We start from the raw sequence: 15,556 nt of genomic DNA, 5'->3' as shown, positions 1-15,556 counted from the left end.
TTGTATTTGGACCCATAGCTGAGCAACAAAGGCAGAGAATAATAACAGGAGGAATCTGAAGTGGAAAAAATCTGGGATTCCTGCCCCTACCCTGACCTGTTCCTCCATCATCCCCAAAACCTTAAAACCCGCACTTGCATCTCTCACGTTTCCAGCCCTTTCAGACTCACCCGTTTCTGTGTAGCCATGCCAGGCCCAGGGTGTTGTGCTGGCCATGAGGCTAACCCTCATCTTGGCCAGCCAGCTACTCTGGAACTGCCTCGCCGGCCTTGGCACCTCATTAGCAGGCAACAGGTCACGCTTAATTTGCCTGTAATGAAGATGACCATGCGGTTGGCTTCCTTTCACCAGAAGGGTGATCCACAGAAGCAAAAGCCCCGTGTTATTCCCACCCTCCGGAGGTCATGGCCCAGCACGTGCTGCCGTTGCAGTGGGAAGCCTTGCTGCATGCCAAGAGGTAGAGTTGGATGCTGGGAGCCGGCATGCCCACGAGCTGGCTCTGCGCCCTTCGAGGGGACGGCATCGCAGGGCTGTCTGGCAGAGCCGTGCGGGCGGCAGCCACAGGTCCCACTGGGACATACTAACTTCTGGTGCCTCCCAGCAGGATGGAGACCTAGCTGAGCACATGCTCTAGTGGGAAAGGATGGAATTTACTGAGTTAGCCAAGATTTTTTTTCCAGTTACAGACTACTCTCAGGGAGGAATACTGGCTGGATGGGAAGCAGTAGGAGCTACGGATATTGGCCAGTGGAATCCAGAGCACTTTGCTACTGCTAACTTTCATTTTCCCTCCTGCCTGCCCTTAATGTGAGAGGACATTTAAAGACCTGCTATCGCTATTTGGAGAACGGAAAGAGACTCTCTAAAATAGATGCAGCTAGACTGTGTCTCAGGATAATGGAAATGCAACATCTTTCTGGGCCAGAGGTGGGGAAGATGGTGCACAACGTTTGCTCAAAAGGCTGTGTAAAATACGGGCTAGGGCAAGGTGTTTGGTTACAAGGACCGTCACTATATTTGGTGTTCATCTGGCTCCTTTTCTTTGGGTAGTTTGAGCAGAAGTGCCAAGGCACGAGCAGGTCCGAAGTGTAAATTAGCCTTTTGCCTGATAGCGTAGACATCTGAGGCTCACGTAGTGTCCACCTCCATGCCGAGACCTACTACTTCTGTGCCTGAATGGGGAGATTAAGTCCAAGTCCCGTGAGCAGCAGGATTATTTCTGAATTGCAGTGGTGGGGAAAAAAAAAAACCAAACCGCTCTCACATTTCTGAGCAGTTGTACCCTATATTGCAAAGGCATGGCAAGCGCTTCCTGCCACTGCCGCTAACAGTATCCACACGGCCGTGGGGATTGCTGCTGTCCAGGTCCCTCCTCCCTGCCATGAATGGGAAGCGCTCAGCCGAGCGGTCCTGCACCGGTTGCTATGGAAGTGCCAGTGAATGATGGAGATGTCCTTTTAGTAATTTTTCACCTAATTTGATTTATGGAGGAAGAAGGAACTTTCCCACATTCATTTTTGCAGAAAGGCAGAGTCACTGGCTGTCATTACCAGCCGCAGAGCTGGTGAACCCAGGTTCAGATCTTGCATCCTCTTCTTCCAAGAGTAAAAGCGGTGGGACCCACGATCACCTGAACATCACTCTGCCGTGGGAGGCTGTGGGCCCTGCAAAGGAGGAGACGTGACCTGGCGGTCTCTGCTGTTGCTGTCAAAAGCAAGCGCCATCCTAAAGCCAGCCTTCGTCTGGCTGCCCACAGCTGTCAGGGTGGGCTGGGTAGGGCTTTGAAAGCTGAAGGTGACCAAAACTGCAGTTATTTAGGGATGCAATTCTTCCCATAAGTAAAATCTTGCCATTTTTATGGGTCCAAGTTAAAATCGCTCCTAAGAAAGCTTGTGAAGAGTAGAAGAGGTGGGAGCTTTGGCCGCAGAAGGATCAGCCTGTGCCTGTTTGCGTGGGTGAGTGGTTTTGCGAGCAACTTTGCCTCCCCCGGCAGTGATCTAAATTCGTGTCTTGAACTTCTTCAGCAGGTGCAAAGATGGAAGCGGGTGAGGGCTAGTGTCCTATCTTACACTCGAACACAAAAGCTAACTGCTAGCGGCAACTAACGCAGTACAAGGGGAGCAGGATGATCCGGAACTTCCCTTCTTTGCTTTCCCGCCGCTGAGGAGCGCTGCCATTCCCAGCTCAGCAGTGGGATTTGCCGGAGGCGGCAGCTTGCAGGCGGTCGCGCTTGGCTCCGTGTCCCGGAGGCGACGGGCATCGCCTCGGGTGGCTGCGTGGGGACACCGGAGTCCTCGCTCTGGGCTCGGGGAGTCGGGGGAGCCTGGGGTAATTAATTAGGTTGAACTGTACATAGCCCTCGTTAGACAAGTCCCTTCAGGAGATAGAGTAGAATAATAATGACACTTATGATGGGTTCGGAGGTGGCCGGTTTAACATCGCCCTTCGAGGTCTCTCTCATCTTCTTGCCCGAAAAGCTTAGCCGTGCCGGGCGGTTCAGCAGGAGGACTGTGCTGGTCTCAGGCTGGGCTTATGGGGTCCTCTCTGCGCGACCCCCCCCCCAAAGACAAGTGAAAAGCCCCTTCCCTCGAGCGGGCGCCGGCTGGGGACACCCTGTGCTAGTGGCAATGGTGACTACACCTCCGTGCTGATAGCCCGCGGGTTCGGGAAGCTCTCGCGGAGGAGGCCGTGGCGGCTCACCGGGTAGCTTTGCAGGGTGGCCATGTTGATGGGCGGCCCCATCTCCTTGTAGCACGCGGGGGCGTAGGTGACCCTCTCGCCCCCGTTGCGCACCATGTCGGCAGTCCGGATGTAAAAGGGGGAGCCGTAGGGGGAGCAGGTCGGGCAGTAGTTGTGAGCCCCGTGCTGGTTGAGCTCGCTGGGGGGGGGCGCGGGGCTGCCTTGGCCATCCACCATGCGGGAGTTGCAGGCGTTGCACGTGCCGAGGTGCGAGTGCATGGGAAGGTCGGGCTCTTCCTCCTCCTCCTCCTCCTCCTCCTCCTCCTCTTCCTCATCGGAGTCATCTTTCTTGCAGCAATAGTACTGCGCGAAAGGGAAGGGGTTGCATTAGGGGAAGCGAGCAGCCAGCGGGCAGATTTGGCTTCACAGCCAGCCCTGCCGCATCCCCGTTCCCCTCATCCCCCCATCAGAGAAACCCTCCGCCGGCCTCTCGCTGCTCCACCCCATCGGTACCTGGGTCCTGCAAGGCAGCAGGAGCGGGACAAAACCTGGCCAGGAGCTGAGTGTGCAGCAGGAGGCACCTGCCAAGGAGCTCGTCCTCTCCCCTCCCAGCGAGGTTTGCGAGGGGAAGGTATTTCACCGTGCCAGTTGGAAATTCCTCCAAGTAACCGCTATGCTTTTCATCACATGGGTGCTGCTGCATGGCACAGACTTCACATTAACTTTTAAAGAGCAGGAGGTTGTAGTTAGCTATTGTTGAAAGCCTCCTCGTTTAATTTACAGGAGGAAAAAAAAAATCTCCATCTGGTATGGCAAACCCAGCCAAGCCTACCCCTAAATTAGCAAGCGCTGCAGATCCTCAAAAGCCTTAGGGAAGTCCCCTTGCGCCGCGAGGAGGAAAGGACATAACTCTGCAGCACCTGGGGGAAAAGGGGGTTTCAACTCCCTGCCCATCATGGGCGAGAAAACCCCCACTGAGACCCCTCCTGCAGCAGCAGTTTGGCCGGAGGAGCAGCGACGCTGCTGGGGTTCGTGGCAAGATGGGGGACGGCCCCGGCGCTCACCTGTAGCCTACAGTAGCAGAGCACGGCAATGATGCACAGTAGGATCACCGTCGCTAGGATTCCCCCGGTGATAACAACAGTTCCCGCTGTCATCCGACCGATTCTCCATCAAACTCTGAAAAGCAGGGCCACAGGGACATGCATCACCCCAGGACATGGAAGTCACCTACCATGGCTTCATCATCACATAACAGACGTGACACCCCTTGAGGCATCCCAAAATATCACATCCCTGCTCCTCCCTCCCCAACTGGAAAACTATCACCCAATATCATTCTTCTCCTCTTAGTGAGGGGACACCTGAGATGCAGCATCATGTCCCCTCGCTGCCATCGCTGCCTCTGGCTTGGGGTCTTTGGGAAACACCCCACCATCCACCCCCAGAGCCTCCCCCCTTGCTGAGCCAAAAGGGCTCATCTCCACCTTGCCGACAGAAAATGCAGCTTCTGCTTCAAAATGCAGAAGCAAACCCGGGTTTTCACCAGGAAAAGCCAAAGGGGAGCCTCTGAACTCCGCAAGTCTGGCAGTCTGAGCCCAAAAACCATCACCCTGGCTGCCTGCCGGGCACCAATGGGTCTAACATTGACCACGCATGAGCCACGCATGAGCCACGCAGCCCCCACAGCCGTCCCTGCGCCACGGGACCCGGGGGCTACTTACGTTCAGTGGCGGAGGCGTCGGACCTGGAAGGAGCAGAGGGAGAGGTTAGCCGTGGCCCGCCAGCACCCCTCCCGCGCGTGTCCCCGCTTCCCGAGAATTTGCCTTGATTTGGGACCTGTAGGAAGCCCTGCTTCACTTCCCGCATCCCACAGGGACAGAGTTCAGCACATGCTTGCACCCCTGGGAGCCTCCATGGTGCAAAAAGCATTTTGGGTCCCGCAGATAATGATGATGATGATTATTAATTATTATAATAATTATTATTTTCCTTAATTTGGAGCAGGGAAAGGAGGCATTTCCCAAGCTTGGAGAAATACTCTGCAGGACAAGGCTGTGCTATCAGCAGCTCGTGAATCACACAGCTTCGCAGGGCGAAGGCCTGGCTTAGTCAGCACTTGGCCTTTTCCTCTTTAAAATTAATTATGGAGGAGGCAGATGCATCATCTCGCAAGTCGACAATGTTTTAAGTGCCACTGGGAAAGGGGCTCTTCCCTCCATCCCCTCTGGGGCAGGTGAGCCCCAGCATCCCCCCGCCACCCTGAGGGCACCTACCCAGAAAAGGACAGGCAGGGTGTCCTGGTCACGCCGGCCCCGGGGCAGCTGGCTGGGACAGGCAGCGCTGCATGGCTGCAGGGAGATGCTGGCGGCCCTGCGAAGGAGAAGAAAAACCCACCACCGTCAGCTCATCCCCACTGCCCAAGGGGGCTGCCCAGTGCCCCCATCCCCGCTGATGCCACCTCTGTGCCTGCAGTGGGGCTGAATACATTGCTTTTTTAGGGAGAGTGGTAGGAAAGGTGGGTGCCTCAAAGGTGGGTAAACCCAAACCACCAGAAAAGGGATGATCCCGTGTCTGAAACCTGCAATTTCAGCAAAATCAAGAGACTTGCACCCAATATAAGTGGGTGCACCCATCGCACCCATCACCCCCACCCTCCGGCGGTGCCTGGCGCAACCACATTTCATTACAGGCCCCCATGTCCCCCTGTGCCTCGTCCAGAGCAAGGCTAATCGATACATCCCAAGTGCCAGCCGGTTGTAGCCAAGGAGATCTAATTACCCTCTTGCTGCGCTGCCCTAATTGATGGAGGGAGGTGGCAGCTTCCAGATGTGCCCAACTCTGACCCGGCCCCTTGCTGCCGCATGTGCCAGCGGACACCGCAGGGAAGCCCACCCCCAAAATCACCCACCCTCCTCACTCCACTGCAGTGATTTGCAGGATCCTGCCTGCCGCAAATTGATTTTCAGCTCTTGGAAAGTTTCTGTAAGAAGCCAAAAGGCGGGCATGCATTGGATTTCCTCCTTGAGCCGCTCTCGCACACGAAACAAAGGAAAAAAAAAAAAAACCCTGAGAAATCAATAGGTCCATAACCCAGCTAATATCTCCATCTATCAGGGGACCCGATGCAGGGCTAATAATAGACCCCGACATGCTCAGCTTCTGTGCCCTGTTACCAAACTGCACCCTGAAACACTGCCAAGAGTGAGGGGCACCGGGGACAGCGGGGGACACGCATGGGGGAGCCTTCGATGGAATTATCACCTCCCCAGGTGCCATCCTTAACAGGGAAAAGCTGACGGTGGGTGGCTGGGAAAGGCAAACGTTGACCTTCGATGAGCCCCGAGAGGGACGTGCCACGAGCCGGGCGGTGATGGATGATGCAGGCAGCCGTTCGCATCCAGAAAACTTCATTTCATGGGAGCTGTGATTTGATTTAGAGCTCGGAGAGCAGCATCCAATTAGCCCGAGGTTTAGAGCGAGCAGGCGGCCTCGGAGCATGACCCTGGGCAGGGAGGGACCAGCTCTGGGGACCCTTTGGTCACCTCCAAGTCCGACCGGTGCTGCCTGGAGGACGGCTGGGCTTCCACGTGCCCCATCTCCAGCATTCCCGTTTCTGGGGCTGCCAGGATCAGTGTTTCACCAGCTCTGCTCAGGAGTCAGGCTCCCGCTTATTAAAATAGAGAATGTTAAAAAAAAAAAAAAAAAAAGGCCAAAAATTAAAATGAACCAGAAGAAAAGCGCTGCCTTTCCTCATCTCTTCAGAGCTGATGCTTTCAGAGAGGAGGAAGTTTCCTACCCGCCTCCTCTCCCAAATCCTCCGCACCAGCAGCCTAGCAGTTCATTTGCTACCCAGTTTGCGCCCATAAAATAGTTTCTACCTATAAACCAGCCTTTTCTAACCCACAGCTCTCTTCTGCAGGGATGCAGAAGGGGATGTAACACCTCTCAGGGAAGGAGCAAGAGCCCCAGTCTCAGGAGTAATTGAGGTCTTGGGAATTATAGGGTAAATATGCCCAGAAAGGGGCAGGACAACTACAACAGCCTTTTCCAGCCCTTGCAGAGGTCTTACAACAGCCCCAGCAGCCGCATCCCTGCTGCTGGGGATCAGCCCGTCTCCATTTTCCGTCCACTCCCTGCAAGCCCATCCCAACCTGCTGGGAAAGGGGCGTTTTGGGGTCAGCCTCCCCCAGGCTCAGGCACCGCACAGCCCCACCACCTCATTCTGACAAAGCGCCATACGCTTTTAGGGGTCCCCCTCAGGCTGCACTTCGAGCCGAGCTGAGCCCCACGGCGGGACCGGATGCAGAGGCATCGCAGGGGGATGCACAAGCCAAACTCCCCCAGGCGCAGTCCCATTTCTCCTGGCTTAAAAAGGGAGTTGAGAGTTGTTTAAATATTTAAATATCCCCCACTGAGCAGATGCCTTGGCGCTCGCTGCTCACCTACTCCCGGGCGGCTCAGGAGAGGGGGCTATGACCCAAGGGCGGGCGCGGGGACCCTCCGGCGCACAAACCATTGCTGAAAAAAATGGGGATTTATATGAGCAGGGCAGAGTTACCCTCCCTGCCCCTTGCTGGCTTTCAGGAAGCGATTCAAAATGCTAGGCAGTGGTGTCACGCTGTCCCTGATGGGGACAGGAGCGGGAGGAGGGAGGGTCCCCGGCCGTATCGAACTCCTCCGGGCAGGCGTGCAAAACCGCTTGCTGCAGAGATACATTTTCTTTAATTGATGTCGCCTCGCAGCGCAAAGTTACGGCCTGCAAAGTGACTCTGGGAACGAGCGGCATCGCAGGCTTCTGTATTTATTCTCCTTCAATGACGTCCATAGCAGATTTGCACGGTTTGCAAAGTCAATGGTGAGGTTTTTGCCAGCCGCCAGCACTCTCAGCCCAGCTGAGAAACTCCCCACCTTCCTCTCCCGGCACGTCTCACCAGCCCCGAGCTCACCCCACCGTCCAACAAGGGTCGAACGCTAACACGGGACATGGGAGCAGGTTTTAGGCTCGGGCAGAGCACGGCTATTTGCCGTGAGCATCATGCTGAACCTCGCCAGCGAGTCCTGCCCCAGCCCAGGCTCTGCTCTCCCGGTTTTCCTCTGCAGCTCACGGGCTAATTCAATGAAATGTCTGCCTGGTAAATTAGCCTGGCCGCTGCCTTACCAGAATCATCTCCCAGGGCCTAATTGGAAAAAAACAGCATCAGGGGCTGCCTTTTCAAAACAGATTATGGCAGCAAACAACAGGACAGCTCCTGGCCGGCTGTGGCCTGCCCCGCTCGGGCTCAGCCCAGTGGGATTTGGGTGGATTAACCCACAGTTGCAAACCTCGGCGAGGGCAAGGGCATGAGCAGCGTGGGCCCCCCCAGCCATGGGGCAGGATGGGTGCACGGGGAGAGCTAAGGCCCTGCAAACTCGTTGCATGTCAGATGCTCTGTGCTGCAAGGCATAAGGGGACAAAGCCGAGTCATGGGGGAGCAGAAACGAGGAGACCCCCCCGCACTGAAATAAGCCAAACCCAAATGAAATTTCACCCAAAGAGCGAGGGCAACATGGGATGCAAGAGGATGCGGGGGGCTGCACCCAGCCGACAGCCCCCCAGCAGCCTCCCTCCAGCCCCAGCACTCTTGCCCAGGCTTCTTGCCCGGTCCCAAACCACTGGGTCACTTTGAAGCCTTTAAACTCTTAATTAAGGGATCCACAGGGGATGCCAGGGAGCTGAACCTGCTGGTCGCTCTAGGTCCCGAGAACACTGATTTTTGGAGGAGTCACAAATTGCTGTTTTGATTTACCCTTGCCCATAAGTGTGCTTAAGCTGCATCGTTTTTTGAGGGGCCAGGATGGGGCCAGCCCCTTCTGACTTTTGATATGCTGTTAATAAATACATTGAGGAAAAAGCATCCTTAAGTCATAAAAATTGCCCTTGGCACTGGGCAACTGGAGCAACCCCACTCCCTCCTGCAGCAGTAACACCCATGGGAGCAGCGCTGGGCTCCGTGGCTGGTTCTGCCTGAGTTACATTTGAGTTTGGACCAGCCTGTGACAAATCACAGCGGTGGTTGGGAAAACTTTGATTTCAGCCTGCTGCAGAGAACACCAAAAAAGGCTCTTCCCAGCAGAAAGGGTGTTTTGTGTGACCTGTTTCCTACACGAAGCTTTTTCGTGCTGTGACCCCTTCGATGCCTCGAGCTGCGCAGGGTTTGGCCCAGCAGTTTTGCAAGGGAAACCGCAGCCAACACCCGGCTCCTTGCTCCTGGCCACCGCAAGGACAGCCAGGTCGCAGAGGTGACGCCGTCCCTCAGCTGAGGCTCCGGCAATTTGCAGTCAGTCATCAAAACTGAAAATCCCATGCCCTGCCGCAAGCCTGCCCTTGCTTTCCCTCCACCACCCACACCAGCTCCCCGGGGCTCCCCGCCGCTGCCTCCTCCCAGCCCCGCTCCTCCCCAGCTGAGGGCTGGGAAAGAAGAAATACCAACAAAGTTTTGAAAACAGCTCTTTTCTTGCAAAAGCTTTGTGGAAAAGGCAAGGTACTAATTGCAATTAACAAAAATCAAACCACTTCAAGGGTGGAAGCCGCCAGCCAGACCCCAGCTCCTGGGTGGGTGCAAAGGGCTGCGCTCCTGCTGCTAACGCCACACTCCCGACCCACTGAGCCCAGGAGATCCCCTCTCCCGGCTGTCCAAATCTGCTGAAAACCACCTTCTTGCCAACCCAGGTTTGCCCTCTCCCACACTGGGCCTCATCCTGCCCTGTGGGAGCCCAGGAGACCTTCTCTGCCGGTGGCAGTTGCTTTTACAGCCATGTAGGACCGAGCATCCCTCTCCGATCTCCGGCAGCACCAGGCATACGAAGCCTCGGCAAATCCATGGGATTGGCTGGCACATCCGCAGTCCCAGCATCTCACAGACTTTTGGAGAAAGGGCAGCTTTGCAGCCTGGGACGTCTCAGGCGCAGAATACACCAGTATCTCATTACTTGGGCATCTCATCTGCCCTTTATCCCCTTAAGCAACTATTCAGATCCTGTCTCGCCTGCCTGTGTGGATTAACTGGAGCCATGCGTAGGGATGGAGGGACACGGAAGAGACTGTCACCCCATCCTTCCCCCCTGAGCACACACATCAACATGATACTGCAAAGCCCATGGCACAGCCAGGGCTACATCTGGATCTAGGCAAGTCCCTATATAATTACACCCCCTTTGCAGCCCCTCCTCATCGCAGGGCTGCTTAAAACCCAGGGCAGGAAAATGACCCCTCCCTCCTCATCCCCCCACACGTCTCCTACCCGCTGCGTTTGCTCGGCCGGCTCCCAACCAGCCCAGCCCAGGAGCCACGGCGGGTGGGTGCAGCCCTGGGAAGGGGCTATGTGCAGCCCTGGACACAGGGAAGGCATCAGACGTGGGCAGCCCATGGTGGGATGCGGGATGGAAATGTCCCTGGCGTGACCCACACGGCTCGTCTGCCGCTGCACCGGGGTCCCTCCCAGGGCTGCTCCTGGCAAAAGCCATGGCTGAGCCCAGGCACGTGCGCCGGGGAGCCACTCTGCCATGGTCCCAAAATAACCAGGGACAAAAATGGCAGCATCAAGCGAAGTCGCACAGAGAAGGGCTTTTGAGATTATCCCCCACGTCAGATCCCCGCGGGCACCACCCACAGCATCCCTGCTGCGGGCACCATCGCTCCCAGCACCCAAATATCCCCCACGATGAGCAGCTGCTGCAGCAGCATCCACGCCGGGAGCAGAGTGAGGCCGCGGAGAGCCAGAATGCTGAGTGTGCCCCAGGTGAGACCGACCCTTCCCAAAAAACCAGAGCATTTTGCCGCATACGAGTGCTGAAGGCTCAGGACTGTGCCTACCGCCACAGCCACCAGAGAGGCGGAGCCCAGGCTGGATCTTGCTGTACCATGGATCCCTGGAGGACACTGCCACGGAGAGCAAGGACTTGGGTCTGATTTCCACCCCATGTTGCCCCTAAATTCCCCTGCCACAGCAACACCCAGGTGTTTACAGCGTACAGCACAAGAGATGAGTCCTCGTGAGCACGGAAAGGAGCGGGAAGGGTTATTGGCTTCCATCCCAACGTCACCCTTGGTGTTCGCACGAGCTCCTTGCACCGGTGTAGGTATCCCAGGACCGATTTAACCCTGTGGTAAAGCACCAGTGCAGCACAGGTATTTCCCCTGCATCAGCCAGCATTCCCAGCACTTGCCCAGGAAAAGGTGAGAAGGCACCAGCAAAGCAAAACGGGGCAGCAGGGACCTCTTTAAAAGCTCTCAACCTCCAGCCATTCCACACTGAGGCCTCGGGGCGGAGGAAGGTCCAGGTGATGGATCAGGATCCTGCTGATCCCGCAGCCTGGAGACCCTCCCCGGCAGCGTGATGGAGCCAGCCTCCCCTCGATGATGCTCTGCTGTTTGTTCCCAGCCCCTGGTATTTCTCCAGCACCCTCATTGCTCCAAGATGAAACCTTCACCTCCTCAGCAGCCACTTATTTTCACACTAGTGTGCTCTTCCCATCAGGGCAAGGGGATGGAGACCTCAGCTGGATCCCTCCGTTCCCCAGGAGCTGCAAACACACCCCATGTAGACACGATCTTCTCCCCAATTTGATTTTCTTGCTACTCTGCCACAGGAAGGCACGTGCTCTGCTCTCCAGTGGGGCTAATCCCGCTGGGGAAGGCAGGGACACCAAATGCATCTTCATCCCGGGCACAAATTGGAAGAGGAGGATCAATCCCAGCAGAGGCATCGTGCAATACAGTCCGGAGCATCCCAGCAGAGCATCCCCAACAAGATCCAACAGAGCACAGCAGCAAGTTTCCCACTAAAGATTTTCTTCATTAAGCCAGTTTCTCACTGGCTTTCTTTGAAACAATCCCCAGGACAGCTTTTCCTCCAGGCACCACCTTGTCATCTCCCTCCCTGCCCTGGACATTGGTGCCATCTCACCCTTTCCACCTCGTTTCCATCACTCCCATGAAAATCCTCTGCTCAATTCCCACCTGGATCTGCCCTCGCCGCCCCGTCCCCGTTCCTCCCAGCCTGACATATGAAACACGACTGGCGCAAAACCTTTCTGTGTAGCAGCAAGCTCTGCTCCCAAAAGCAAAGCCCAGGGGAAAAGCTCTGGCTGAGGCTGGAGCCTCTGTAATCCCATCGGCTTTAGCCCCCGGCACAGCACGCTCAAGCAACGCTGTCCAAGTCACGCCAGGGTGGATCTGTCGTGCCTCAACGTCACCCAATTTATTTGTTTTGCTAAAATAAAACAGAAAATAAATTCTCCTGCTCAGCCCCTGGTTTTAATTTGTGCCCTCCCGCAGCCTGGGTAATGCTATGGGGCCAGCGGCTGAAACAGCGACTGTGAGTTTGGGGATGCGCTCCCCAGGGACACACAGGGGACATCCCACCATGTTCTGCCAGCATCTGCCCTCCTGCTTGCCTGCGAGCGTGCCAGCGAGGCAGCTACCATGGAGGGATTAAATTAGCGAAGACATGATTAGGGGTAACTGGACCATTTACTAGTTGGATGGAGGGAAGGAAGATGAGCCTTGTGTCTGCCCACAAGGAGAGGGGCCACCAGCATCCCTCTTGGCTCACAAGCTCTCTTTAAATCTCATTTACAGCTAGGAAAACTATATGGCTGTCTGTCAGTGATGCACCACACTTTCCCTTTGGTATTTCGGTGCTTGCCTCATGTTCATCTCCCTCCAGCCATGGGGCCGGCTGAGATCTCCCCCAGCTGCCCACCAGATCTGGGTATGGATTAAAAAGGACACACATGGCCATCAGCTGTCAGCATCTTTAACAAACCAGGAGCCAAAAACCAGGGCCGGTTACACCTCTGCCCACTTTGAGCCGGGCAGGTGCCCTTCAGCATCACGGAGCAGATAACCCTCAGACCACCGCTCCTCCAAGAAAAACCAACCCTAGGGCTGGTTATCATTTAATCCTGCTCCCACAGTAGCTGCAAACCTGCACGATGCTTGGGAAACGTCCTTTTTTTTTCCATGGGAAAGGGAGATGGAGGGTGCCGTGGCCCAGCCCCGGGGAGGAGGGCACGGGGCAGCGCAGCCTCTTCCTGCGCATGACGCAAGACCTGCTGCTCCGACTGTCAGCATCCCCCCGGCATGTTCGCCTGGAGTAGAAACAGAGATTTATTTTAATGACTCATTAAAGCCTAATTGCATTCAGGCAGCAATACAGAGAGAGGAGCCTCCCACGTGCAGCAGTACTACAGTCAGGAGGGCTCTCAAAGCCTCCCCGAAAGCGCAAGGCAGACAGACTGTCTCTTTTCAGTGGGGCCAGACAGCAGGGCCAGGTGCTGGCTCTGGAGCAACATGGCATTGTGGTCAGGATCCAAAAAACCAACGCAGAAAAGTCTCTGTTCTTCTCTTCATTTGCCTCCATCTGCCCAACACGACGGCCACTGCCGGCTGCTCGACCCTGAGCTCCCGGAGGGAGTAGGCACGATCTGCCTTGGAGCTTGGATGCTCATCTCCAGAGCCTCAGCCCGGCAGCTATTTCAGGAGGTGGCCATCTCCTAGCCTTAAGGACGTGTGTGCTTTCAACTCCCTGGTGCTTTTAAGGATCCTGTAGTGGGAGCGGGAAGCTCGGCAGGGTGGGATTTGTGTGGGAGCCACTGTGGGTCGCCCCGGCAGGGAGCCAGACACGGCACAGAGAAGGGATGAGCTGCTCCTTCCATCTCAGGAGCACCCTTGGTGGGGTGAACAAAGTGGTCATGCTAAAAACCAGCCAGCTTGGAGGGGGACCAGCCAAAACCCCACCACCTGCAGTCCAGGCACCCCCTTGCTGCTGATAGCATCCTTGAGGAGCTCTGGGGTCTTTCTCCTCTGCTTTTTTGAGTGCTCCAGCTGGCTCTGTACTCGTACCTCATCCTTCCTGGTGAGATGCAGACCCAGTGACAGCCATGTCACCTGCACTGACCCTCAGGGATCCCCATTCCCATCCCCGGGATGCACACTGGGCACTGGGGGCTATGGCTTCGCCAGTGACCGCTGCCTCTCCCCGGCGTCATTCCACCAAAGCCGGCAGAGATCTGCCCCCATCTGCTCCTGCTGCTTTCAGTAGAGCTCAGCCCTCCTGCTAATTGCTTCAATTAGCAGAGGGAAATTTTTTTCCAGAGGTTTCGCTGCCTCACTCCTCACACTGCCTTCAGTCCCAAGCCCAATGAGTGTAAAACGCTGCCACCAAGGACGGATTATGTGAGCGCATCTCCCCTCCCAGCAGGTCCGGGCAGGGAAGCCCATCCTGCCCTTCTCCACCCGCACAGCCGACGTGGACCAGTCTTTGTCAAACTGCAGCTTTCTCCCCCCATTAAGCTGTCCCATGCAGGCACAAACAAGCCCCGGGACCCCTTTCCCGCTCCACAGTTTGGATGCCCGCAGACCTGCAATGATCCTGAGCCGGTGCTGTGGGAAGACAGCCCGCACAGGGACAGCCACGGGTCCCCAGCCGCAGCACTGCTTTCCAAACCAACAGCAATTCATCCCTGCGGGACAGCCCATCCGGCGGGATGCTGGACCGCAGCCCACAGGCTGCACAGACCCAGGGAAAGCCGGAGCTGCGCATTGCTCTGGGATGATGCAGGGGCACAGCGCCTGACCGCAACCCCTCTGTCTGGGGTAAATCCCAGTGGAGTCACTCTAGGATCAGGTCCAGGAGTGACTTTTCCATAAGCCATGGGAAAATCTCACCCATGGTTGCTTTATGGGACCACTCACACTCCTTTTACCCACTGCATCCCAGCTGGGGCGAGGAGGCGCAGTGCAGGCACGGACGGGTCAGCTCTGCAGAGCTAAACTCTTTGCTGGGTTTCAGATCAGCGGGGTTTTTTCTAGTTGATTTATCACATGGCAGGGATACAGGCTCATCCATCACTCAAGGTGCTCCACCTCACCCAGCCCACGCCAGGCAGGAGCGGGGCCGCCCAGGCTGGCCATGCACACACCATCACACGCGCTCAGCGAGAAGGAAAACCTGCCGTGAAGTCTCTTAATGTCTCCTGCAAATGAAGTGTGAAACACGCTTTCAAGAAAACAAGGGTAACGGAGCCTCAATAAATATTTCATCCTGGTGGGAAAGCAGTGACGGGGAAGGTTGGGCGGGCAGAGACGCCGGGAGGGATGGGGGGCGGCGGGGATGGAGGCTGGAGGGGGAGAAGGAGGGGGCAGCCGAGGCAGGGAACAACGGGAACACCATGGCCTGACCTTATTCCTGTTTGCTGCTTGCCCTGGGGGCTACCGGGTTTGAGGCACCACCACAAAGCAGACCCCGGAAGGGGGAACAGCTCTCATGCTTCCGTTCGTACCTGTGGCTAAGGTGGGTGATCCCACTCCAGCCGGGAGCGGAGCTCCTCCGAACACCCCATCCTAACACTTCCCAGCAGACAGGCAGCCGCCTGGGCCTCCCGTCGGTCCACGCACCCAAAATGCTCCCACACAAAATGGCTGGAGGATGCTCAGCGTTTCTCCAGAGGGGAGGGTTTGCCGAGTGGAAAATCCTCCGCACCCGATTTCCAGCCCACTAAGGATCTTTTGGGCTGGAGCAGAGCGGAGCCGGGCTGCCTCGCCTAAGCAGGGCTCTGGAGCCGGCTGTCCTCAGGCCTGCGGTCAGGCTGAAATCCAGTGCTTTGGAAAGAGACGGGAGAGCATCCCACATCCCAGTGGAGATGGCGCCGGAATAGGATTGGGCTCACTGATCCGATATTCACCACAATATTGGGAACAGCAGCCTACTGCCACTATTCCCTCTTGGCTTTTCAACAGGTGAAAAAGCCCTTCCTAGAAAAAGCCTTTTCTCCTCCTTCCCTGGCAAAGCCCAGGTTAGAGCCCGTCGGATCTCGCAGGGATGACACCGAA

General features: G+C 56.4%; 1 protein-coding gene across 1 annotated transcript; it reads right to left on the bottom strand.

Moving 5' to 3' along the window:
* Positions 1-2,634: 2,634 nt before the first annotated feature.
* Positions 2,635-3,836, bottom strand: LOC104028441 (protein FAM163A). The gene is made up of 2 exons (XM_075711486.1): positions 3,744-3,836; positions 2,635-3,042 (listed from the first exon to the last, which is right to left on the bottom strand). Exons 1-2 carry the CDS (start codon positions 3,834-3,836, stop codon positions 2,635-2,637), a joined length of 501 nt encoding a protein of 166 aa, XP_075567601.1.
* Between the last annotated feature and the right edge of the window lie 11,720 nt (positions 3,837-15,556).

The sequence above is a fragment of the Pelecanus crispus genome, chromosome 5 (assembly GCF_030463565.1).
Source record: "Pelecanus crispus isolate bPelCri1 chromosome 5, bPelCri1.pri, whole genome shotgun sequence".
Classification (NCBI taxonomy): Eukaryota; Metazoa; Chordata; class Aves; order Pelecaniformes; family Pelecanidae; genus Pelecanus; species Pelecanus crispus.
This window is presented reverse-complemented; position numbering and strand designations above follow the sequence as displayed.

What these genes read in the sequence shown, in the direction of transcription:
- LOC104028441 (XM_075711486.1), bottom strand. Translation starts at nt 3,836, where the DNA reads ATGACAGCGGGAACTGTTGTTATCACCGGGGGAATCCTAGCGACGGTG. An exon ending in TCTGCTACTGTAGGCTACAG is followed by an intron (nt 3,043 to 3,743) that starts GTGAGCGCCGGG and finishes CCTTTCGCGCAG; the next exon opens with TACTATTGCTGCAAGAAAGA.